Source organism: Peromyscus maniculatus, chromosome 5, assembly GCF_049852395.1.
Source record: "Peromyscus maniculatus bairdii isolate BWxNUB_F1_BW_parent chromosome 5, HU_Pman_BW_mat_3.1, whole genome shotgun sequence".
Lineage (NCBI taxonomy): Eukaryota > Metazoa > Chordata > Mammalia > Rodentia > Cricetidae > Peromyscus > Peromyscus maniculatus.
Genome location: NC_134856.1, coordinates 111,940,171 through 111,966,003, shown reverse-complemented (window position 1 = coordinate 111,966,003; position 25,833 = coordinate 111,940,171). Strand labels below are relative to the sequence as shown.

The following is a 25,833-nucleotide window of genomic DNA, read 5'->3' as shown; positions in this document are numbered from 1 at the left end:
TTTTTTTTTTATTAGTAGAGACAACCTTTTTGAACAGATTAAAATTATTGTAGAAATCAAATCAGGATTGAAGTGAGTTGCATGCTGTCCTAAACTACACAGGCAGACCAAGTTTTAGAACATAAGCAAATGAACAGCAAAAATAAAAATTCAAAAGAAATCAAGTAACAACAACACAACACAAGAGGATTGAAGTGCTAAGTGCAAAAGTGTTACAGGAGCTCTGACTGTAGCTGGAGCTGCTGGGATTTTGTTTGTGGGGAGTAGGATTGCTAGGAAATGAACCCTGGGCCTTGTACACACTAACTAGGCAAGCTGTGCCCTTGTGTTTAAATGACCTTAGCAACTCAGAAGTGATTCCCTCACCCATTTTAGTTCTTAATTAAAATACAGCAGTAACATGATGGTACTGGTTAAGTCTACCATAGATCATTCTGATGTGTTATTTTCAGTTATGTCCAGACAGATCTCAACCACGTCTTTCATTTGGCTTAGTTCAGCTGACCCTTCTCTGGAGAAGCTTTCTCTGACTTGATTCTGGGGCAGAGCAGCTTGTGAAGCCAGTGTCATATGCCATTAGCTTCCTCTTATGCTGTTATTTACTGCCCTCTGTGTCTATAATTTGCTTTTTCCGATTTTAAAAGTCATATATGCTCCAGCACATGGACCGTGTTAGGGCTCAGTAAATATGCTGACTGGGTGAATATTTGTGGAAACATTGCTATAATGTTGGATCTGCCATTAGATTGCATCATACAAGATTGTGTGATGGGAGATATAAAGCATCTGTGACTAGTCCTCTATGTGAAGCTGGCAGGATGCTGCATCACTGGCTTCCCACTTCACCTTGTACCTAGTGGCTTCCCCAGCCACCTCACATCAGTTCGTACATACTGGATTTCCCCAGCCACCTCCTTTTTCTTGCCCTTTCCCCAACATTCCATGCTTCATGGCCTTAGCTTCTGGCAATGGGTCCTTTTTCCAGCTCTGTCCATTTAGGGCAATAAAAATGGGTGGTCAGCCCATGAAACCAATCTTGCTATTAATGGAAGATGGAGTCCTCCACCTCATCATTTATAGGATGACAAGAAGTCCCATCCTGTCTAGCCAATACCTGGATGCCTTTCTTAGAAGGACACTCTAAGGCTGTGAACACCTCAGTAGGAGCTAGCTTTGCCTAGGATCTCTTGTCTCTGACTGGAAAGGAATAAGATGCCATCCTGATCTGAGATGGCTGTGAGTACAACCCAGCCCTCTGCCCCGTTTGACCTTGCTCATCCCTTCTATAGGACTCGCTAGGAGAGTAAAACTTAGCCTTGCTTTTAAAAATTAAGCTTCTAGCCGGGCGGTGGTGGCGCATGCCTTTAATCCCAGCACTCAGGAGGCAGAGCCAGGCGGATCTCTGTGAGTTTGAGGCCAGCCTGGACTACCAAGTGAGTCCCAGGAAAGGTGCAAAGCTACACAGAGAAACCCTGTCTCCAAAAAACAAAAAAAAAACAACAAAAAAAAAAATTAAGCTTCTATGCCAGGGAGGTTAATCCTGATGAGAAGGCTTCTAGAGCAGGAATGTTTGGGAGGCCAGAGGCTTCAAAGCCAGCTTGCCTTGCTGACTGTATGTGGCACCTGCCAGTCATCTATCTTCCTAGGTCTTAGGAAAAGAAATGAATCCACCTTGGATGTGACTGTGCAGAGGAAATGGACTAATGCCTAACAAGAGCCTGGCCGTCAACTGTGGGGTGTGTTCATGCACTTCCAGAGTTAGATGACCCTCAGTTGAGCCCTCAAGAAAGAAAACACAACAACCCTTATTTTTGAGTAACAAACATTAAATGAAAGTCAGCAAATAAAAAATTCATAGAATATACACTTCCTTATGTAAGAGAGCAAGGATTTTAAGGAAGGAAGGAAGGTCTTGTCTCTCACAGATGTCAAGAACTCTGCGCCTTAGAAATGGCCCGGTCCTTCAGCAGGTAGTGGTAAATGCTGTATGCGAAGAAACTTGTGCCGAGGAGGATGATTGAGACGGACAGGGTGATGAGAATGTAGATGGACATTTGCTTCTCCATCGAGGCCCTTATGAGGCAACAATAGGGGCCAGGACAGCTGCTGGTGCTACAGTGGACGCTGCCTTGTTTCAAAAGGGGAAGCTGCTGGAAGAGGAGTATGAATAAAAACACACACTGGAAGATGACCTGCAGGAGGAAGTACAGGAGGTACAACAGCAGGAGAATCTTCTCCCGGTGCAAGTTCAGGATAGATTTCTTCCAGGAGGCACTCAGCTCCTTAGTTGGCACCATGGAGCCTTCCTCTAAGTCCCTTGCCATGGACATCATGGACACCATGGACTTCATCGCCTTGACGTGCTTCTGCCGGAGCTGAGTCATGAAGACTTCCACAAGGCAGAAGAGTGCTATGAAAACGAAGTAGAAGAAGTACCACGTCCCCAGTATAGGGACAGAAAATCTCTCCCCGAAACACTTCATCAGGCATGGCAACGTGATATTTCCATGACAGATGAAATCTTCCTTGATGTGGACCCAAGGGATGTAGGCCACATACAGCACCATGCCATACAAGACCACCAGCCCAAACCATAGCTGCCGGCCAATGTAGTAGCCAGATTCCCGGCTGGCCATTGAGTGCAACTTAGGGATCAGTCGGACAATCACTGCTGCTGCCATTTTTCAGACTCTTGGGGCACCCAAGAGATCGAAGAGCAGCACTCTGATGGACCCTAGGAAGGAAACAAAGCAAAGAGAAGTCAGAAGGTGAGAGCAGTTGCCAAGCATTCTAAGCCCATTTAAAAGGCGTACTCAGCTTCCAGATCAGCTTCAGCTCTGCCTCCTGTCTGCACAACTTCTTCCCTAGGCAAAATGCCATTGCCTCCCAGAGACGCCCACCTCTCCAGTTCAGCCTGTAGTGGAGATCACCACTTCTGGCCACCACTCAGTTCTACTCTATTCAAATCACAAGTATAGATCTTGCTTCTTCTTGCTATGTTGTGTATAAGGTGCTCAGGACTGGGAATCCAACCTTTTCTACATTTACAAAGCCCATATTATCCATCACGGAGCATTATGTCTCTAAGGGTTATTATTATATTTTATAAATGAAGGACAGAAGGAACAAATCAATTCAAAGATTCACACTTTGTTTGACTATTCTAGAAATCCCATGGAGGGCTCCACACTTTACACTTTTACCAGGGAATTTGCCAGGACAAAAGGAAAGAGAGGTAGAACTGTTGCATCTCAGAAGCTAGACAGATAATAATCACATCTCTGGCTTTTGAAAATGCTAATGCACAATACAGAAGGATACTTAAGCAGTTAAAGGCAAGATCAGCACCCTTGGAGGAATGGTCATGAGATTCAACATTAGTTGTATCTTGGATCCATTCCTCCACTCTTTAGACTGAGGATTTTGTAGAGGTAAGAATTTATGGCTGACTTGCTCTGCTTCTGATCTTTCAGCTTTCACTTCAATGTCTGGCTCCAGGTTTTCTATTAATAAGACCTTTTTTTTTTTTTTCCTTTTTCGAGACAGGGTTTCTCTGTGTAGCTTTGTGCCTTTCCTGGAACTCACTTGGTAGTCCAGGCTGGCCTCGAACTCACAGAGATCCACCTGGCTCTGCCTCCCGAGTGCTGGGATTAAAGGCGTGCACCACCACCGCCCAACTTAATAACACCTTTTAAGATTCATGTTACATAGAACATTCTCTTGTGCTGCTTGTGGACAAGTACAGTGTGCGTGGGACTTCTCTTTCCCCCAAGCCCTCCAGGGTGAGGCTGCCGCCCAGCTCTTTATAGGGACAGGAATGCTGACTGCTCACACTGTAGACACAAGCAAGCTCTGGGCTGCAGTGCTCTATCTCTTCATTACATTTTCAATCTCCTTTAGGAGCTTAATCTGGGTAATTATCAGTGTTTCTCCTCCCCCCCTTCCCATGTATATATCACGCAAGCCCACCATATGCTAAGTGAGTACTGTACTGTCCAGCTACACCCTCAGCTCTCATTTTAGTTTGAGAAAGGATCTCACTGTATAGCCCAGGCTGGTCTCCAGCTCTCCATCCTCCTGTCTCAGGATCTGGAGTGCTGTGATAATAGGAAATGCCACCATAACTTGCTCTTAAGTCTGTTCTTTATATCTATCAATGACCAGTCATTTGAGGTTTAGAGTAGTTAATAAATGCCAATGCGGTAAAGTGTACATAATGTAAAAGCTGTCATTTGAACCATTTAAAGTGTGTAGTTCTGTGGCATGAATCTACCTCATCCATCTCCAGAACTTTTCTCATCCACAGTGGAAACTATGTACTCATTAAATGATACCCTTTCCCCACCTCTGGGCTCCAAGCTTGACTACTCTAGGGAGTTCATGAAAGTGGAATAGTTCACAAGACAACTTTTTTTTTTTTTTTTTTTTTTTTGACTAGCTTATTGGTAGTCAATTTCCCTTAGTGTGAGTTCATGGTTCATTCATGCTGGAGCACCTGACAGAATCTTTTGTCATCTAAGAATCTCTCAGGGAGAAACTACTTTTACCGAGTGCCATTTTCCCACAAACTAGCAGCGATGAACTTATTCTTTCAGGTCTTAGACCAACCTTGTAAGATGAACATAACTTGTTTTATGAAAACCAAAACCGAGATCGGATCTCTGTTTCAGGCTTATTTTGGAGGGCTGGCTCAGCAGTTGAGAGCCCTGGCTGCTGTCATAGAGCACCTGGGTTAGGTTCCCCGGGCGGGCATAGCCGCTCAAGCACATCCTTAACCCTAGTTTCAGGTGATCCCACGCCCTCTTCTGGCTTCCATGGTCACCAGGCACACTTGCGACACACATACATACAAGCTGGCAAACATTCATCCACTTAAAATAAAAATAAACAACTCACTCCTTCCCCAAACTCTTACTTCTAAAATCTAATTGGCAGTTAGATATCAATCTTTGGGGGCCACAACTCCAAGTCCGCTGTTGCTCTTGACCGGATGAAGCTTAGCGCTGCTCTGGGAACCTGTCCCCACTGCCCAACCGCCTTGGAATCTCTCTAGAACGGACAATGGGCTGTACCACCTGCGCCCTATGTGCTCTGCGGGAATGACCAAAGCGCTCACCTTGGGGGCAAGGAGGAGGCAGGACGAGGGGAGGGGCCCAGAGTCCTCCCCTCCTCCTACTCAGCCCAGCCTGCTAGGTGAGCATGTCTAGGTCAGGGGCCACAAAAGGGAAAGCTCAACGCCTAACCTTGTTGGTCAACGGTGGCGCCAGAGCCCCTGAGACAATGCCGCATCCCAAGGAACCCCGCTTGAGTGGCCACTCCTGCTTTTGAGAGTCCAGCCGGCTTCTGGTCGCACCTCCCTGTGGCCTTTGGACTTTCCCAGCTGTCTTCTTCTCCCAGGAGGTGAGACTTAGAGGCACCCCAGACACAGAGCTGCAGCCAGGATGTGCAGAGGGGGCTTGGTGGGGATCCTGAGGGGACTCCGGCACACATGGTAGACTGAGTCTTTCTGACCAGTTTACAGAACTAGGGCTGGAGAGATAGCTCAAGGGTTAGGTGCACTGGCTGTTCTCCCAGAGGTCCTGAGTTCAATTCCCAGCAACCACATAGTGGCTCACAACCATCTGTAATGAGATCTGGTGCCTTCTTCTGGCCTGCAGGTGTACATGCGGGCAGAACACTGTGTATGTAATAAATAAATCTTTAAAAAATTAATTAAATTAATTAAAAGAGAACTGGGGTTCACTGAGCCTGAGTTCTAGGGTTCTCCCTCATGGCCCAGCCCTCTAGAGGACTGGCGCTACCTGTGCTAGACACTGGACACAGCTTGGAGGTGATTCTCCAGGTCCTGATGACAGACTACTTCTTAATTCTCTCAGGGCTCTGTGAGCTCTGGTAATTAGTTCACTTGATTATTTGTCAAATATAAGAATGCCTGCCTAGTGTTTAAAATGTTTTTGATACAGGAGTGAAAGCTTGTCTGACCAAAAATAAATAAATAGACAGACAGACAGATAGGTAGATACATAGATAGATAAAACACTGTTCTTAAGGTGATTGATTATTCTGAAGCCAAATATGAGTGACTATGGCCAAGTAAAACTGATTTAGTTTACCTCAAGTTCCATGTTCCAAACTAGTAACAGTTTCCTGAAGTTTCTATAGTAACACAACAACAACAAATCATGAATCAGCACTTTCAAATGCATTGGTGCAAACACAAGGTAGGTAGTTGACAACAAAGCGGAGAAATCTCTGTCAAAGGCTCCAGATGCTGTCTGATGACATTCGCAGCCTTGGGGTTGATGGGGATCTACCAGTGGGGATCTTTTCATAGATTCCAAAAGAATTTACATGAGCATCCCAAGATTGTTGGGAGGTACACAATAAACAGCTATTGAAGGGGGCTAAGCCAGCCTCAGATATTAGAATCTGGATCTGCAGCATTCCAACATCCCTATACTCCCTAAAGCTCTAATTAGTCTTTCTAGAATGTTCAGTGTAGGTGTGGCTTTCTTCTCCAGCAGAGGAGGCAAGCTCCTGGAACTAGTTTTGCTCCTGTGGCTACTCAGGTTTTGTGACAGCGAGCACAGTTCTTGACTAGGCAAAGGGCAGATGAATACTTGAAAAACATCATTGTTTTCTGAGTCTAGATTCCTCTTGCTGTCAACCTGCTGGCTGTGGTCTCAGTCTACCTCCGGGGAAGCACAGGTACTACTGCCAATCCCTTCTTTTTCCACTAGAGGGAGCTAGATAGCTTCCTCCCTTAACAGTGGACCCACCAGAAGAGTAAACAGGGTCCGGTGCTGGGAGGCCCCAGGCTGTGGTGATAAGAGTTTCATGCAGCTCCTCCCTGGGCATTTATTCATAGGATAGCTCTTAGAAAAAGGGGTTGGCACCTCGTCAGTTGGACAGGTACACCCAAACGTTCATAACAGATTTGTGCTGTTCTTAAAGACCTATGAAAATAGGGGGGTGGGGTGGGAGCCAGGAAAGGGTAGATTGGGGTGTATGGAGGAGGAAGAGATGAGGCTCAGGCTCTGCTCCTCAGCTCTTCTTTCCCACATCAGGAAGTGAACTGTTCGTTTTTTTAAGGAAAGAAGAGTTTGTTCTGGCTCCTGGTTCAAGGTCCATTCACTGTGGAACAGTGAAGTGGCCTGGTTTTCCCAAAAAAGCAAGCTGGAACCTGAATATCTTATGGGAGCATTGCTGGTATTTAATATTGATGATGATGGGGCTGTAGAGATGGCCCAGGGGTTAAAAGCACTGGCTGCTTGTCCAGAAGACCCAAGTTGAATTCCCAGCACCCTTGTGGTGGCTCACAACTATCTGTAACTCTAGTTCCAGGGGATCCCACGCCCTCTTCTAGTCTCCACAGGCACCAGGCATGCATGTGGCACACAGACATATAGACAAAATACTTTTTGCTTGTTGTTGTTTTTTGTTTTGTTTTGTTTTGTTGAGACAGGGTTTCCCTGTGTAGCCCTGACTGTCCTGGAACTTGTTCTGTAGACCAGGCTGGCCTCGAACTTATAGAGATCTGCCTGCCTCTGCCTCCTAAGTGCTGGGATTAAAAGCCACCACTACCCAGGTGACAAAATACTCTTACACATAAATTACAATTTAAAATTTAGAAAATAAAATGTGAAAATTGACAATGAGCTCAAGTTCAAACGTATGGCAAGGTGTTTCAAACAAAACACCACCCACACAGAAAGCACTGGAATTTATTTTTTCAGTCGTGCCCACTGCTAAAAAGTCCCGTTTTACTTACTTTCAGGCAGACACATAGCTCTGTATGGATCTTTGTTGGCTAAACATGCTCCCGAGCTACACATCCCCTCCTCCTCCCACGTGACAACCCACTGCATAGGCACCAGCACACACAGGAACCCAGGAACTCAGAGGCCGTGGCTCGGAGGAAATGGTTCCCATTTCCCAGGACACTGCAATGAACAGTGCCTGAGTAGAGACAATACAACGTTATGAATACTTTCATGAAGCTTTGGGTTGGGGTACAGGCTTCAAACGGAATGAGTGTAGATAGTGGAACCATCTTACAGTCCCAGCTCCCTTGAGAATCCTCCTTGGAGCTTATTTGGACTTTGGTCCAGGTCCTGGTCCAACTCAGGTCAGTGATAAAATCCTCTTTGGGCTTTAGCGTATTTGGATCTCTGTCTCTTTGAATAAAAAAATAAATTAGCAGATTGAGGATGCCTTCTTTTCAAAAAAAAAAAAAAAGGAGAGAAAGAGAGGGAGGGGGAGGGAGGGGGAGGGGGGAGGGAGGGAGGGAGGGAGAGAGGAAGGAAGGAAGGAAGGAAGGAAGGAAGGAAGGAAGGAAGGAAGGAAGGAAGGAAGGAAGGAAGGAAGGAAGGCAGATGATTGCCAGCTTCTTTGGCATGAGTGTTTTGCACTCTACAAATCTGGAATTTGAAATTTAATTCCAAAGCAAAAACACCGGGAGGTCAGCATTTGAGGAGTTGATGGCGGGACCCGTTCCCTTGTATCACTCCATCTTCTACCATGCATGGAACAGTGTCCCTGCCTACAGAGAACTCAGCAGTAAGGCACCATTTTGGAAGTAGAGAGCAGCCCTTGCCAGCCGACTCTCCCTGCTGGTCCCTTGATCTTGGACTTTCAGTTTCCAGATCTACAAGAAACCAGCTTCTATTCTTTAAAAATGAGCTAGGCTCAGGAAAAACAAAAACAGGGAAAGGGACTGGTGAAATGGCTCAGCGGGTGAGGTGCTTTCTGCCAGGCCTGATAATCTGAGTTCCACCCCAGGACCCATGTGATGGAAGGAGACAACTAGCTCCCACAAGTTGTCCTCTGGTCTCCAAACGTACACTGTGGCACACTCTTGCCATGGAATACGTATGGCACACTCACAAACACATGTAACTAACTAACTAGTCTTAGATGTTTAGTGATAACAGCACAACAGACTAAGATAGCAACATTAGGAAAGGAACCCACCAGTTTTCTGTTCATTCTGAAAAGCTGGTGAACTGAACCCAAGTCGGAGGTTTAAAGCCCAAAGCTTGAAGACATCTGCTTGGCCCATTTCAGTAAGACACGGTAGATCATCCTGGCGCTCATAGGAAGTCCGGAGAACTGGCCTCTGATGTCCTCAGACACTTCCTAGCCCTGGCTCTTCTTTCTCTTCTTTATTGGACTGTTTCTCAGCTGAGGCTCTGCTGTCTAGGGCCAGCTCAGATGTATGTGGAGTCACTTGCATCCTGCAAAGCCTCGTGGTCCGTCTCTGAACAGACACAGCCACCAGCAGCAGCAGTTGGTATCCAGCTGAATATTTGGTTTCATCAGGAGACAGAGCTGCAGGCAAGGGCAGTTTGAGGTGGAGAGTCTCATCTGGGGATTCAGCTGAGAAAGAGGTTGAACTCGACCTCTGCAATGATAGATTTTTCACTCCTGGTTCCTTAGAAGAGATAAACCAGAAGTGCATGTTTTTTCCAGGTTATTCCAGGTCCTGTCCCTGTAGGGGACACAAAGACCAAGCATCCCCCTCAGACCCATCTCCCAGTGTTTCTATACCAGCATGCCTACTCCAACACTTTGGAGATTGTCCCTACCTCTTCTCTTCCCATGCCTTGTGCAGTCTGTCTTATGCTTGTGTTCTCTGTCTCTCTCTCTCTCTCCCCTTCCCTCCCCTTCTCCCTCTCTCTGTCTCAGCCCATCCAGGGAACTTTAGTTGCTACCACCTCCAGCTTGTGAGAGGAAGGAGGATAATAAGGGTTCGTTTGTTTCCATAAAAAAAAATGCCTGGGCAAGTTTTTCAGCTTCAGCATTCAGAAACTTGTGGTGATATATTGTGTACCCTAATAAACTTGCATGAGGATCAGAAGACAGAGCCAGCCACTAGATTAGACATAGAGGTCAGGCAGTGGTGGCACACACCCTTAATCCTATCACTCAGGAGGCAGAGATCTGTCTGGGTCTCTGTGAGTTCAAGGCCACACTGGAAACAGAGCCAGGCAGTGGTGGCACACACCTTTAATCCCAGTGCTGGGAATCACACATGCCTTTACTCCCAGGAAGTGATGTCTGGGCAGAGAAAGGTATATAAGGCGTGAGGAAACAGGAACTCACTCTCTTTAGACTGAGGATTTCCTAGAGGTAAGAACTAGTGACTGGCTGTTCTGCTTCTCTGATCTTTCAGCTTTCACCCTGATACCTGATATCTGGTTGTTTTTTTTTTTTTTTTTTTTTTTTTTTTTTTTTTTATTGTAAGACTGTCTAAGATTTGAACAACAGAAACTGTTGCAACTGTGACCCAAGGGAACAAGCTTCATCCCAAGCTGGCAGCATTACTTGGCAGTGTCAACCACTTGGTACTGATTTGGGAGACAAGACAAGTACAAGACTGAAGGGGTCATGGATTCTTCCTTCCTGGTTTCAAAGAGCAGCTGAAGCCAGACAGTGTGGGGCAGGGTTGGGCTCCCTGCAAGGAGGCCCTGGTGTGAGGCTGTAGCAACGAAGTCTGGATTGCAATGGTGATCCCAAGATGATGGAGATGCCATAGCCATGAGCAAGCTGCCCAGGAGAGCTGCAAAGAGGGAGTGGAATCAGCCTGAGAGAGGGGAGAGGGGAGAGGAGAGGAGAGGAAAGGAGAGAGAGAGAGAGAGAGAGAGAGAGAGAGAGAGAGAGAGAGAGAGAGAGAGAGGAGAGAGACAGAGACAGAGACAGAGACAGAGACAAAGAGAGGAGAGAGAGAGATGTCAAGCAGCAAAGCTGGAGGGGAAAGTCATCTAAATTCTTCAAAACTGACACCTCAGATACCAGACACGATGTCGGTAGCTCACTGGAAAAAAATTTGATTCTGTTCATACTTTATGTTTAAGAGACGAGCTCTCCCTGCTGGCTGAGGTCCCCTCCTGGGGTCTCCGACCCACTTGACTGCACCCTGACAGATCAGGCCTTTTGTGACACTGACCACAAACGATGCCTATGCCAAAGGCGCACTGGTCCTGGGCTCGTCTTCGAGACAACAGACAACACAGGACAGCCAGGAGGATGGTTTTATTCACCAGCCCTCAGGTCTCAGATTCCATGAGAAAAGTTTTAGACTGTCTTTGATGACGTCATCATGGTAGACATCTTAGACAGTGGCAATTCTGCTCATCTAACTTTAATGAAGAGGCCTGAGTCGGGTGTCATACTGAGGAAACGCCTCGGCTGGGTACTTACACAGTATTCCAAATGTGTGTTCCTGGATGCAAATACTCTGGTCCTCACAAATATTGATGATCTTTTTGAAAGAGAAGAATTGTCAGCAGCATCAGACGCAGGGTGGCCAGGCTGCTTCAATTCTGGAGTCTTTGTCTATCAGCCCTCAGTTGAAATGTATAACCAGCCATTGCACCTTCCTTTTGAGCAAGGTGGTTTTGACGGTGGGAACCAGAGCTTACTGAGTATATATTTTAGTGGCTGGGTGGCAACAGATATCAGGAAACACCTGCCATTTGTGTATAACACAAGTGGCATCTCAATATACTCCTACATCCTGATGTTTGAAGTGATTAGTGCAAATGCCAAAGTCATGCACTTCTTCGGATGAATCAGGCCATGGAATTACACCCACAGTCCCCAAACAAAAGGGGTCAAATGTGAATCCCATGTCCCCACCGTGAGTCACCCAGAGTTTCTGATGCTATGGTGAGACATCTTCACCACCAATGCTTTACTCCTGCTCCAACACTATGGCCATGTCAAAAACGACTGCCCCTATCTAGTATCTCAGGAGCCTTCTCACGCCTTCTCTTGGGGTGGGCCTAGCTACACCACAACTTTCTGTGTTCTCAGAAGGCAGGAGCAGTGGGAGCAGGGCCAGGCTGAATACATGGGAGCAGATTCTTAGGATAACATCAAGAGAACACTAGACACTTACCTACAGTAGACGCACTGCCACGTCCCTGGGGACACATCCACGTCATAGGCACGTTTCTGATATGTAGTTTGTGAAGCGGGTGGAAAAGTCTGTTACAGTCACTAGAGCCTTTCCCTAAAACTCGCCAGATGAGGGGTTTTGGCAGGATGACAGGTAAGACCCAGGGAAACATGATGAAGTAGTAGTAATCCTGTTACATGGAGAGGTGCTCTGTTTAAGTCTAGACTTTTTCAGGAACTCTTCATTCTGCAGTTGCCACCATGTATGGTAAAGAAAAGCCCCCACTAAGTTGGCTCTCGAGTGGTGCAGAACTGACTGTTTATTTCCTTCAAAACAGAATGTGACATTGTCCCGTATTTGCATGTTGTACCCTTTACTAGACCTGCACTTCAGAATTGCCCAAGGCCTGTCAGAGCAGTAATTCCACTTCCAGGGGAAATTGGCCTTCATTAACACTGTGGACTGATTCATAAGCCTGCCAGCCAGTGTTAGTTCACCAGTTTCTATGCACCTCGAAGGCAGCATGCTGACTCGCTTTCGGTCACTTCTGTCTACTAGACAATTGCAGTGTGGTCTCTGATGGTTACCTTTCAGTGGTACCATGTGTAACAAGTAAAGACATTAAAATAAAAAAGAATGAAAGGGTGACAAAAATTAGCAAACAACAAAAACAAATCCTACTTAAAGTACTATCAGCTTTCCCAGTGCTATAAAGATGCATTCCTCATCCCAAGAGCTGGATTCAGTTTTGCTTTGGTCTAGTATTTTCGGTGCCATTCTTCACTTTTGGAATGTGAATATAGTTGTATGCTATTGTATGTTGGAAATACATAATTTGGCTTTTTAAAAATAATTTACTGGGATTCTCAGTTAAGAGATTGACTTGAGTCTTGGATGAGACTTTGACTTTTGAGCAATGTTGAGACTGCTGCAGATAATGGAGACTTTTGAAGTTGAGCTCAATGCAATTTGTATGATGAGACAGCCATCTATGATGACCAGGAACAGAACGTGGCATTTGAAAGAGCTATGTCTCCTACAGCCTTGTGTATTTGAGTATTTGGTTCCCAGATGGTAGAACTGTTTGAGGAGGTTAGCATTATAAGGTAAGGCCTTTCTGGGGGATGTCACTGAGAGCAGGCTTTGAGATTTTACAGCCTGGTCCCACTTCCACTTCCTGTTATCTATCTGTCTGTCTATCATCTACCTATCTATCTATCTATCTATCTATCTATCTATCTATCTATCTATCTATCTATCTATCTATCTATCTATCTATCTTTCTATCTCTTATCTATCTCTTGTCTATCTCTTATCTATGTCTCTATCTCTCTATCTCTATCTCTCCTCCCTGTGTGTGAAATGGAATGGGATCTTTATGCTTTCTGACTTCCAAACTCTATCCTGATACTGTAAGACCCTTTCTTTCTTAACTTGCTTCTTGTTATGGTATTTTGCGACAGCAACAGAATGCACTTACTGCACTCATCCTTGGTCTTGAGTCCTCGGTCTCCTTGGAACTTATGCAAGGAGGTAAGCAGTGGGATGGCCTCTTCTCCAGTGCTTCTTCCTGCCTGCCTTTCATCTCTATAGACAGAGAGTCCACGCTCAGTCAGTGCACCGTGTAGACCACGAGCTCTAGTCAGGCTCCAGTATCCAGCCTTCAGCCAGGATGTACCTAGTAGATGCTCAATATGACTTAGATGAAGGGAACTTCTCCTAAGCATTCCCACTTGTAAACCAGGAAAAGATTGAAGAAGACGGCTCTTATTTTGTGTGTAGGCTCAAGGTGACATGAAATTTGTTAAGTTTTGTTTTTTTAAATCTTTCTCCTTAAACTTGATATCTTTTTAAATCATTGTCTTTTTTGTTTCTAATTAAAATATATGCAGATCATTTTCCCTCTTCCTCTCCTCCCTCCTACTCCCCCTGTGTTCCCCTTCCTGCTACCTTTCTAGTTAGTGGCCTCTTATTTTTTAATTATTATTGTTACACACACACACACACACGCACACACAAATACATTTATATGCCAATATAATATAAATTCAAGATTGAAAGATGCTGGGTTTGTTTATCATTGCTTGTATGTGTATTTTTTAGGACTGACTATTTGAGAATGGATAACTATTCTACAATACTCATCTCTGGGAAAGACCAATTCTCCTTCTCTCAGCATTTTTTAATTGCCCATAACTCTTTGTCTAGGGGTGGAGATTCATTTGATTTCCCCCAACCACATTAGCACATCAACTGGTGTCATTGTTCAGGTCTTGTTCAGCCATATTGTTGAAGTTTCATGGGTGTAGACTTCCTATAGTATCTAGAAGACAATCTTTCAGCAGACTTCCTGGTCCTCTGGCTCTTGCAATCTTTCCACCCCTTCTGCAACGTTCCGCAACTCTTAGGTGTAAGGGTTGTGTTGTGGATGTATCAATTGGGCCTGGGTACCCCAAAGTCATTTGTTCTCTTCATTTTACTAGTTGTGGCTTTCTTTAATGATTCTGTGCTGTATAGTTTTATGTCAACTTGACACAGTTGAGCAACTGGAGTGGAGGGAACCTCCACTGGAAAATGGAGATAAGATTGGGCTGTAGGCATTTTCTTAATTAGTGGTTGATGTGGAAGTGCCCTGTCCAATATGGGTGGTCCTAGGTTCTATTAAAAAAAAACAACAGACTGAGTAAGCCATGGGGAGGGAGCAAGTGAGTAAACTGCACTCCTTTGTGGCCTTTGCATCAGCTCCTGCCTCCAGGTTCCTGCCCTGTTTGAGTTCCTGGCTTCCTTTAGTGATGGACTACAATGTGGAAGCATAAGGTAAATAAGCCCTTTCCTCCGTAAATTGCTTTGGTCATGGTGTTTCATCACAGCATCTTCATCACTAAGACAGTCTCTGTCTTCTTCACAAAACAGCTTCTTTGATGAGGACTGAGAGCTGCACTTAACCTGTGTGTGTCTGAGTACAAAGATAGGAAGTTAGAAAGCAGTTAGGAATTATACTGGTTTAGGAAAGTGTCAGTAATAAGTTCTGTCAGAAGATCTGTGACCTCACAAGCCATTGATACTTGGCTAGGCCTATAGTATCAGACATGATTTTCCTCCAGCTTACTAGGCCTTAAATCATTTTAGACAGTTGGTGGTTACTGCCAAGATGTAAGTGCCATTGTTGCCTCTTTAGGGATATCATACCATGCTGGTCATTGCTGTGGTTCATAGGTGTCATAACTAAGTAGGAATATTGAATGTTTTCCTCCCTTGGCAGCTTGTGTGGCACCTTCTGGTATCATGAAAGCTAGTCTTCAGGAAGGAGGTATTGGGGCCACATCTAGGTTGATTCTTCTGAGTCCTATGTCTGAAATGTATGGTGTCTTCAGAAATAGAGACTTGCCCCTAACTTATGAGTGGAAACCCAAGGCAATAGCAACAGCCTATATTGTTCTGGAAATCTCTTAGACTCCTCTGACTAACAACAGAAAAGTCAGTCTCTCATGACTAGTACTGGGGTTTTTGTTAGACAGTCTACGCCTTAGGGAGAAAACAAAATACTAAGTATACTAAAAAGAAAAAAGGTGCCAAACAGGTACAATTATATTAATAAATAATAATTTATTGTGTTTTTATTTTATATTGACTCATGATATTTATTTTCTCTTTTACTTCCCAACAAGTAGAAATATGTTAAAAGCAAAACCCCTCACAGAAACACACGTGATACATCCACACCCAGTATGATAAAATCATTATTCATGCAATAACCATGACACTGAATGAGTGTGTAGTTTATCATTTATCAAAGAATGGAAAAGGAATCTTAAAGTAGTTTTTGAAAGATTATTCCTAAAAGGTAAATCTTCATTTAAAAACTTTTTTTAAGGAATGGGAAGTTTAAGAGAAAATTATAACCATTCCCCTAAAGCATCGGTATTTCAAAAAGAGAAAGAAGAGTGCAGAAGAGGAAGACTATTTTCCATAGTTTTAATGTTAAAAATAATTCTCTATAAAAAGAAGGTACATATTGCACTATAATTTCCAAAGGAGACTTTCTTATCCACATTGTTGGATAGGTTCTTATCCACATTACTGTGCACCGGTAGCCACAGAGACAATAATATTGACAATTTAGTTATAAAGTTAATCTTGATGCAATCCAAGTTCAAATTTCCAGATATTTAATGTTTATTTCAAGGTATTTTAGGGACAAAAAATCAGGATATAACTTAAAAAAAATCTATTATCTTTTCTTTACAATAAAGCTTCTCACAGACTTGCTTTTCCCATGTAAGAGTTAGATCAGTGTAACATTGTCTGAAGCAATAAACATTACAAGTATATAACACCTTGAAGATACAAGTCAAATGGGCAATGGAGATCTTCCCAGCATCATTGGTGTTATGTGAGTGTCCATTACCCCAACTCCTTTCTCCCTCACATTCACAACTCAGAAATCTTTATTTTACACACACACACACACACACACACACACACACACAGGAGAGAGAGAGAGAGACAGACAGACAGACACACAGAGACACAGACAAAGAGAGACAGAGAGACAGATCTCTATATGCTTTGTTTTCATCTTTGGACCTTAAAAAAAAAAAAAAAGAAGAAGCTAACTTCCCTCCAGAACGGACTGTTTGAGCTGAAAGGAAATTGCTGCTTAACACCACTGAAGAATCCCAGCAAAGTCTTCTTAGAGCTCACATCCCTCCCCATTCATCAGTACCCGTTTCCCCAGATGAAAGCATTTCAGAATACAGTTCACTGTCTTGGAACTAGGGCAGCCGGTGCCTCTTTGCACCCTGCTACTTTTGACAATGGGTCCAGCTTTCTTGTGGAATTGTGCCACCCCAAAGCCCCATCCTCAGAAGCCTCAGTCAGAAAGGTAGGAAATAACTAAATGAAGTGCCATTGAAAAAGGACTCAGACTAGCAAGCAAGTATCTTTCCTGGATAAGGACACCCACAATCGTTCCTCTGTGTGAGGATCCATATGTAACATGGCCACATCTCTTGTGTGCAGTTTTATATTGCTGCTATAAAAACCACAGTGTCTTAAAAACAGCACAAATCGATTGTTTTACAATTCCAAAGGTCATAAGCCTGACCTGAGGATCTAAAAGAGAACCTGCTTCCAAGGTGTTTCTATTCCTACCTTACCAACTACCAGCAGTCCTCAGTCCAGAGGCCTTTCCTCCGAGCATGTTTAGGGCAGGCAAGCATCTCTCTCTGGCCTCCAACTTCCCTCTTGTACGAACCAGGTGATGACACAGGTCCACCTGACAATACAGGATAATTGCCTCGGCTCAAGGTCTTCATCATTTCTGCAGAATTTCTTTTCTGTGAAAGGTAGCATATTGCCTAGGTCCCAGGGGTTAGGAGGTAGGCACTCTGGGGAGAGGCCTATTGATCTATCTGTATGTTAATTTGTGAATGCTAACAAATAATTCTGAGGTTTGTAGCACTATGAATGCTAGCCCTACAGGTGTCTACATGGAACTGAGAGGGAAGATAATAGCTTTCTAGTCTATGAATGCTGACATCTGATTTAAACAAACCATCCTTTTAAAAAAAAACTTTAGTTCTGGCCTCTTGCCTTTGTCCATATGTGCACTAATCCTTACAGATGTCTTGGTTACTGAGAAGCTGAGCAAGCAGTTTTGTTCCCAGACCTATGCCGATCTTTCCCTCCTACTTTACAAAATTATTGACAGATGTTTATTTATTAGGTATTTCTTATTCTTTGAAAGTTTGATACATTTTTTTTTTCGTTTTTCGAGACAGGGTTTCTCTGCGTAGCTTTGCACCTTTCCTGGAGCTCACTTGGTAGTCCAGGCTGGCCTCGAACTCACAGAGATCCGCCTGGCTCTGCCTCCCGAGTGCTGGGATTAAAGGCGTGCGCCACCACCGCCCGGCTTGAAAGTTTGATACATTTTAAAGATTGAAAACCATCATGTATATGTGTACATGCACCATGTGTGTGCAGGAGTCTGAAGAGATCAGAAGACAGTGTGGGTTTCCCTGGAACGAGTTAGAGGTATTTGTATGCCACTATGTTAAGTGCTGGGAACTAAACACTCATCCTCTGTGAGAGCAGTAAGTGCTCTTAACTGCTGAGCCATCTCCTCAGGCCCACTTTCACACATTAATACAATACATATTGATCATTTTCATCTGCCACTTCAACTCTTCCTTCTTTTTATCTCTCTTCTTTCCCTCCCTCTCAACTTCATCCTGGTTTCAGTTGTTTACATTCATTAAGCTCTTTTTCTAAGCACTTTATATGCATTAGTTCTTTCAATTCTCACAGCAATCTCTGCTCCCACCCCAGGGATTGAACACAGGACCCCAAGTATACATGTGCTCTGCCCTCATTTTCAATGTCTGTTTTATAGATAAAAAAAACTTGAGGCTTTGCACTGCCAAGACACACATCTCATAAAGGGAGTCTGAACCATGTTATTGGAATCCCTAGCCTTCAAGGAAGCAGTAGGCTAAAGCATGTATACTAACAGCCCTTTCATTTAAAAGCCAATGAGCCCTCTTCTTAACTTTAATTTTGAGATGAGATGCCACTAAGTTTCTCAGGCTGGCCTTAAATTTCTGATCCTCCTACCTCAGTCCGCCAAGTGCTGTGATGACAGCCCTGTGCCTGTACCAAGCTTGCTTATTTATTTATTTATTTATTTATTTATTTATTTATTTATTTATTAAGATGTGTTTCACTGTGCTGTCCAGGCTGCTGGTGAGCTCTAAATTTGCCTGCTGCAGCTTTCCAAGTGCTGGGATTACCAGCATGCACCACCAGGTCCAGCTTCTCTTAGTTCCTGTTAGAAATGACATACGATGTTACATTTTCAAAGGTGCCTCAAGCTGCACCTTATGTCTATCTAGAAATGAAGAGAGAACACTAAATCCCTGCTAATGCCTGCTTAGACAATTCTTAGCTATTTTTTCCCCATCCAAACTATACTAAGCTACTCTGCACCAATTCACAGCCAAGCTTGCCTGCAATGTCATGCACCTGATAAGTTTTAAAACAAACAGGACGTAAAAATGTAGAGATGAACCTGAACATGTTTTGCTGTTAAAAAAAAAGACAAATGTAAACAACAGAGGGAAAGATAAGATCTGGATGGTAATGAGATTGTCCCCTTCCTGATTATCCTAAAAAAGAGAAGAAGGATCATGCACCCAGGGTTTATATTACTGTCCTCTGCTCTCAAATGGCCTGCCTACCACTCTAGGCTGGTGCCTGGCTTTGCATGGTTGTAAATAAAACTGCTTGGCTTTCACTTTTCTGAGTCTTCAGTACTCTCATGAAGTAAGGACCATTGTTTCACACAGTCCATTGATCATCATGACTCTTTGGAATGTATAGTATTATTCCCAATTTATAGAGGAAAGACCGAAGCACACACATAGGTTACAGAATTTGCCCCAGGTACAGTTAGTGTGAGTGATAGATATAAATGGGATTGAACAATGAGTTAACTGGGAGATAACTATTCCCATACCAGCTACTCTACTTGGAGATTGTGGGGCCCCCAGGAAGGCCCATTCATCCATTTATTCATTCAGTCTCCATTTACTAATATCACTCCCAGCAGGCTGTCGTAGGTTGGATCATTTCACCTAAAGCAATCAAGTTGTGCATTCATTGCCCATGGTAGTTGTTCTGACGGTGTTGCAAGGCAGGTCAGGTGGCTCCCAAGGAAGTAGCCCTGTCTTGAGAGTGCAACACAGTACTGGGCTATGAAGATGGAGCCAAAGGAGAAAGTGGTTGGTGTGCTGCACCCCTAGAGAGAGGAATAGAAATGCGCAACAGAGGTATTGCTGCCACGGTCAGGACTCATCAGATGGACTCTGGGTAGCTTAGGGCATTCTATTCTATAACTTTACAAAGTGGATGAATCACATTTCTGTCTCCACTCTATGAGGAAACTGCAGTAAAAAGGTTTGGAAACCTGCCAAGGTTCCAGTGTCCAAATACTGGCGTTTACAAGCATCATATCACAACCATGCCAGGATCTGCATTGCTTAAATTCATATTTTATATGTAACTTGTTTTTAAAACCCTAAACGAAGAAACCAAGTGTCTTACTATGGTACAGAGTAAAAAATCCGTATGCATAACTGCAGCCGGTGACAATGAATGGTATCTCTAAACTCAATTGTCGGCGTGAACTTAAAATCAAGGTTTATTCTACGTCAAAAAGCAGAGATTATCAAGTGTAAAAGGGGTTAATGCAAACTGAGACTTTACTGGTGAAATCAGAACTGAAAGAGAAGTTAAAAGGCAGTAGTTCTCTCACTTATGTGAAAGTGATTCCGAGTTCCCCCTTTGTACCACCTAAAATATCACTAGGGAAACCCACTGGTTCAGGGGACTACAGTACTCCAGGGCTAACTGGCGATCCGTGCCTGAACAAAGGGTCTAAATACCACAAGGTCCTTCCTTCACTGGTAAAACGCTGGTAGCACTGGTGGCACTTCAAAGAGACCATAATTACAAATGAGCAACGCAGGAAACCACCAAATCTAAAGCATAGTATAGAATGAATAATCGTAAGCCACTGTCACGGTCAAATTTAGCACACAGGTCTCTAGCCTTTTCGTTGTAAGATGATAAAAACTGTTACAGAAAAAAAAAAAAGTGGTTACTATTTATTCCAGGTGATAGACGGTAGGGAGCAGTAATAGCCTGTTCTTTAATTCTGTAATAACTTTTTCTCATACCTAGGTCGTCCCTGATTAAGTTTTTGCCTTAAACGAAGGATCGCAGTCACGACCGCAAGAAACTCTCGCCGACTTGTGTTTTCTTTGGGGACCGTCACCGAGCCAGGCAGCGAACCAGAGCCGGCGCCAAGCCCCGCCTTTTCCGGCCCCGCCCCCAACGAGCGCCCGTAGCCACGCCTCCAAAGCGGCGGTCCTTTCCAGATTCGCGGATCCGTGCGGGGCTCCCTTTCCGGCGGCGGCGCGCTGACGTCACAGGTCCGGCGCCTTCCGTGCCTCTTCGCGCCTGCGTTGGAGCGGAAGGTCGTCCCTGTGACCGGCTAGGTGTTCGCCGCCGCTGTCGCCATGTTGTCGGTCGCTGCCCGCTCGGGCCCATTCGCGCCCGTCCTGTCGGCCACGTCCCGCGGGGTGGCGGGCGCGCTGCGGCCCCTGCTGCAAGCCGCGGTGCCCGCCACCCCGAAGCCACCTGTTCTGGACGCGAAGCGACCCTGCCTGACCCGAGAGTCGCTGAATGGCCAGGCTGCGACCCGGCCTTTGGTCGCCACGGTGGGCCTCAATGGTGAGCCGGGCTCGGGGTGCCCCGATCTCGATTCCCTGCCTTTCCCGGTCCCGGGGCGGCGTGCTGGCGCGTGCCTCTCGCCGGCAGGAGTGGGAGGATGCGGTTCCGGCCTCAGCGACCTTGGCGAGCCGAGCGCCTTCTCGAGCGGGCGGGCTCACCCGGACAGAATGCCGCTGGGTTGCTCCAGCGGCGGCATCCCCAGCTCCCCATCCCCTCCCCAGGCCTCAGGAACCTGTCTGCATTCATTCAGGTTACACTTGACTTCCTCGGTTAACTTCAAGACTAGCCTCCCGCTGTCATCGCTAAGTGACAGAGATACTGTTGCTTTACAGGAGTTTGACCTTGGGCAAGTTTCCAAACGTTTTTTCCGCACGGGTGAGGTGGATTCGTGGTTATAACAATTTTGGTGTCGTGAAGCGTATGTGAGAGAATTCTGTGTAAAATCATTGGTACGGTGTAGACGATAGGTGTTCAAAACAGAGATTGTAAGGAACACATAGGAAGTTGTCCGTTGCCCCAGTACCGGCACAGCTGCCTTTCAGCGTCTTAAGCGACCCCATCCACATTTCCCCATTCCCACAAAAACAAGAAAGGAAGACATAACCCCGAGGTCAGTTCCACTGTAGAGGGTCAGCAGCGTTTCAGGTATCTGGCTCCTCTAGCTAGGGCTGTCACACCCCCACTTAACCGTGAAGAGGCAGAGGTAGATGCTACTCTTAGGGAAACAGACCACCGAAGTGACCCACATAGTGGAGATTCTGTGCAGCGTGATGTCTTCCAAGTTTACCTAAGCCTACGCTTGGTCTGACATTCCTCTTCACACGCCCTTGTGATTTAAAAATCCAGGAAGATTTCTGGTGTCTCTCACAATAATGGGAAGCAGCCCTGAGCTCTTTGGTGTCTGCTCCCATAGTTGACTCTGCTTCACTCATAGTCTTCTATGTTGTTACTTACTTGGCACCGTTCAGTGTTGAGTTTATGACCTTTCTGCATGTTAATCAAATTGCCCACTTGGGCAGCTTTTTACTCTGCATTCGTCCATTCACTCTGTATTTCTCTTTCTCTCTGTTTTTTTTTTTTTTCCCCTTTTGAGGTAGGTGCCCACTGTGTAGCCTAGGTTGACCTCAGACTCATGATCTTCCTGCCTCTTCCTTCCCAGGCCTGGGATTTAAATGCACATGAGCCACCATGCCTAGCTTTCCTGCAGATTTAATGATCCACGATGTGTTTTCTGCGTAGCTATATTTTAGCCTTTAGACTTAATTTTGGGTCAGATTAAAAATTTTATGTTTGCTGATACCATCACGTCATTATAACATGATAACACTTTCCATTCTATTGTTGAGACTTCTGACCTTGATTTGAAGGGGGTAGAACAGCTCCTTAACTTTTGTCTCCTAGTGTCAGATTTCATATAAACTGATACAAGATCTTTATTCTGAGTAAATGTGAAGGCGCACTAGTGGGTCTTGGAGAAACTGTTCAGGACAGAAGTGTAATACCCTAGCTTGTTCCAGGTCTGTTTCCGTCGGGAGATGGGGAGGGGAGAAATGAGGGAGAAGTTGCAGAAAAGTTTCACTCAAATTTGTCAGATAGCCCAAAGTTTTCTTGTAAAGATTGGTGAGTTACCTGCTTCATAAAAGCATTTTCTAAAGCAGGCAGTGTCAAAACAGCCAAAGTCCTCTTCAGAAAGCACACTTTACCTTGTAGCTTACTTGCACATTAAATTCCATCCAGGTGGCTTATGGAAAGACAGGCAGTGACAACATATGTGGGTTTGGATTGGAAGATGTATAGAAGAAGAAGCTTGCATTATGGTAGCATCCCTTCCATGTAGATTTCTAGGTACATTGGCTCTACAACTACAAAAAGTTTACATGCCCTGGGTTTCCTTTATTTCTTTTCAAGGTAATAGTTCTATGATTGATAATGATAATGCTAAAGGTTAGAATTAAATTAAGCATCCATGCTTACTATACCTTGTGCAGATTACATAGAGAATGACTTTTTTTTTTTTTTTTTTTTTTTGGTTTTTCGAGACAGGGTTTCTCTGTGTAGCTTTGCGCCTTTCCTGGGACTCACTTGGTAGCTCAGGCTGGCCTCGAACTCACCGAGATCCGCCTGCCTCTGCCTCCCGAGTGCTGGGATTAAAGGCATGCGCCACCACCGCCCGGCTCCATAGAGAATGACTTTTACAACGTGGCAATTTCCTAACAGTCCCTTCATTGGTGATGTGACCCAATGAAGTGTAACTTGCTATACAGAGAACAATTGATAACTAGATTTCTTTTGTCACCATAACTCTGGATGAGAATGAGTCATTCTGTGTAGTGTTCTTAATTACCTTGTATTGTCAAGGGTTAGTGGTTGTGGATACTGTTGGTGTTGAGCTGTGAACTTGGCTTCTTTCTGTGTTAGGTAAACAACTTATTTTTTAGTGTAATCTCAGGCACTGTCATGGGGAAGTAATTCTTAGATGATTCCAAATGCCAGTTTACACCATCCCATTGATAGTAGGTAGAATAATACATAATATAATGTCAAGTGATTCTGCAAAGCCCTAATTGTGACTCTCAGGTTGCCACTACCCATGTCTTAGTTCCCTCTCCAAAAGGATTAGGTTGTCAGAAAAGTAATTTTGATAGGTTTCATTCTTGTCCAGATTTGTGACTTCTGTAGTTACTCACCTTGAAGTCATGTGAAAAGTAGATGAAATACTAATACTTGGGTATTGAAAGAAGTATTTTAAGATGAGAACCTTGAAGACCAAGGGAACACTGTCACTAACAGTGGCTTTGTATGTTATGAGTAGATCTTCATTTTGAAAGGACATATTTTTCTGAAAATGAAAACTTTTTAACATTTTTCCCCTAAAAAGTAAGCCTGGTAGCAGTTTCTAAAACATAAATTTTATGAAGATACGTATTTTCATATATTTATAGGGCAGATTTTTATTATATATATTATTTTGTGGGAAAGTTTATTTTCTAAACATAGTTAAAGAATCTTGCTGGTGAGTTCATTCTTTTTGTCAGAGATTTACATATTTAGATATGCTAGTGCTGCTTTCAAAGTGTGTATAAACAGTAAGTGTTCTTAAGTGTCCTTTGTTACAAACATTTGACCCATTGTATGACCTACAAGTGTCCCATTCAAAGGGTCTACAGTATGAAAAAAGAAAGGTAATTTTTTTGTAGATGCTATTGTCGTGTTGAAAGGGGAGATAGGTGAATATTGCCCCCCTCCCCCCTTATTAAATTGAATAATTACTTTATAGATTCCATTGAGTATTGCCTATTCTGATAAGTTTGTTGTTTTCTGGCCACCAGTGGTTTTATTTGAAGATTTATGCCCTGAAATCAAAAATAGCAATCCTTAAGTTTTCTACAACTAAAGTATCCCAAGACACAAGAGGGTTGTTGTCTTGTAGTTAGTATGTTATGAACCTTAGCAGTGCTTCCGGAGAGCACATAGCAGAGATGCAGGCCAGGCCTCTGCCTTGAGATGACCACACAGCAATTGTTAGGTGGACTAAGTGTGTTTTGAGGCCTAATCTAGAAAGGATGAGAAGTGATTGGTATAGATGGATAGTCTGTCTAAGCAGTTGATTGAAAAATAAAAAAAAAAAACTTGAAGTATCTGTTTATTGTGCTATTTGCCATTATAACTTACAAGTCTTTGCTGACATGTAGACCTTCCAGGCCATTTTTTAAAATTTTGTTTTCATGTGTTTGTCTTGCAGTTCCTGCTTCTGTTCGCTATTCCCATACAGATGTCAAGGTGCCCGACTTCTCTGACTACCGTCGCCCTGAAGTTCTAGATAGCACAAAGTCTTCTAAAGAGAGCAGTGAGGCTAGAAAAGGCTTCTCTTACCTGGTAACTGCAACTACTACTGTGGGTGTTGCATACGCTGCCAAGAATGTGGTCACCCAGTTCGTTTCCAGCATGAGCGCTTCTGCTGATGTACTGGCCATGTCGAAGATCGAGATCAAGCTGTCTGATATTCCCGAAGGAAAGAACATGGCTTTCAAATGGAGGGGCAAACCTCTGTTTGTGCGCCATCGAACCAAGAAGGAGATTGCCCAGGAAGCTGCAGTTGAATTGTCCCAGTTGAGGGATCCACAGCATGATTTAGAGCGAGTCAAGAAACCTGAATGGGTTATTCTGATAGGCGTCTGCACTCATCTTGGTTGTGTACCCATTGCAAATGCAGGAGATTTTGGTGGCTATTATTGCCCCTGCCATGGGTCACACTATGATGCCTCTGGCAGGATCAGGAGGGGCCCCGCGCCTCTCAATCTGGAAGTGCCTACCTATGAGTTCACCAGTGATGATGTAGTTGTTGTGGGTTAGACACTGGACTCCAGGCCTAGGTTTCTTTCGATCTTCCTGTTCCCTCAGAAGAGTTGAGAGTAAGCCTTGTGTACATCTAGGTTGGGTTGACTTAAAATATTTAAGAATTGTGAATAATGTATTGGCAAACATTAATGTGAAGTAATTGAATTCACTCTTAAATATTGTCAAGCATTATCGTAATAAAGCCACTGTTGAACATCATTAAATTCAGTCAGACTTGAAAGGTGCAATGTCTTTGATAGCTAATTCTAATAAAACATCACAGATTGTTGTACAAGGTA

General features: G+C 44.2%; 2 protein-coding genes and 1 pseudogene across 4 annotated transcripts; 2 read left to right on the top strand and 1 right to left on the bottom strand.

The window, feature by feature from the left end:
• On the bottom strand, positions 1-5,068 carry LOC107399484 (uncharacterized). 2 transcript variants are annotated; one of them, XM_015986592.3, is made up of 2 exons: positions 4,916-5,068; positions 1-2,734 (listed from the first exon to the last, which is right to left on the bottom strand). In XM_015986592.3, exon 2 carries the CDS (start codon positions 2,679-2,681, stop codon positions 1,929-1,931), a length of 753 nt encoding a protein of 250 aa, XP_015842078.1. In that variant the 5' UTR covers positions 2,682-2,734; positions 4,916-5,068; the 3' UTR covers positions 1-1,928. The 2 variants fall into 2 exon arrangements, with proteins under 2 accessions (XP_015842078.1, XP_042134247.1); XM_042278313.2 differs by having other exon boundaries at positions 4,897-5,062.
• On the top strand, positions 5,041-25,833 carry Uqcrfs1 (ubiquinol-cytochrome c reductase, Rieske iron-sulfur polypeptide 1). 2 transcript variants are annotated; one of them, XM_006972287.4, is made up of 3 exons: positions 5,041-5,400; positions 20,645-21,196; positions 24,939-25,833. In XM_006972287.4, exons 2-3 carry the CDS (start codon positions 20,983-20,985, stop codon positions 25,547-25,549), a joined length of 825 nt encoding a protein of 274 aa, XP_006972349.2. In that variant the 5' UTR covers positions 5,041-5,400; positions 20,645-20,982; the 3' UTR covers positions 25,550-25,833. The 2 variants fall into 2 exon arrangements, with proteins under 2 accessions (XP_006972349.2, XP_076429232.1); XM_076573117.1 differs by lacking the exon at positions 5,041-5,400 and adding an exon at positions 14,650-14,719.
• On the top strand, positions 11,029-11,911 carry LOC121829567 (glycogenin-1 pseudogene; annotated as a pseudogene).

Coding starts and splice junctions, on each gene's coding strand:
- Uqcrfs1 (XM_006972287.4), top strand. CDS start 20,983: ATGTTGTCGGTCGCTGCCCGCTCGGGCCCATTCGCGCCCGTCCTGTCG. Junction 21,197..24,938: donor CGCCACGGTGGGCCTCAATG/GTGAGCCGGGCT, acceptor TTTGTCTTGCAG/TTCCTGCTTCTGTTCGCTAT.
- LOC107399484 (XM_015986592.3), bottom strand. CDS start 2,681: ATGGCAGCAGCAGTGATTGTCCGACTGATCCCTAAGTTGCACTCAATG.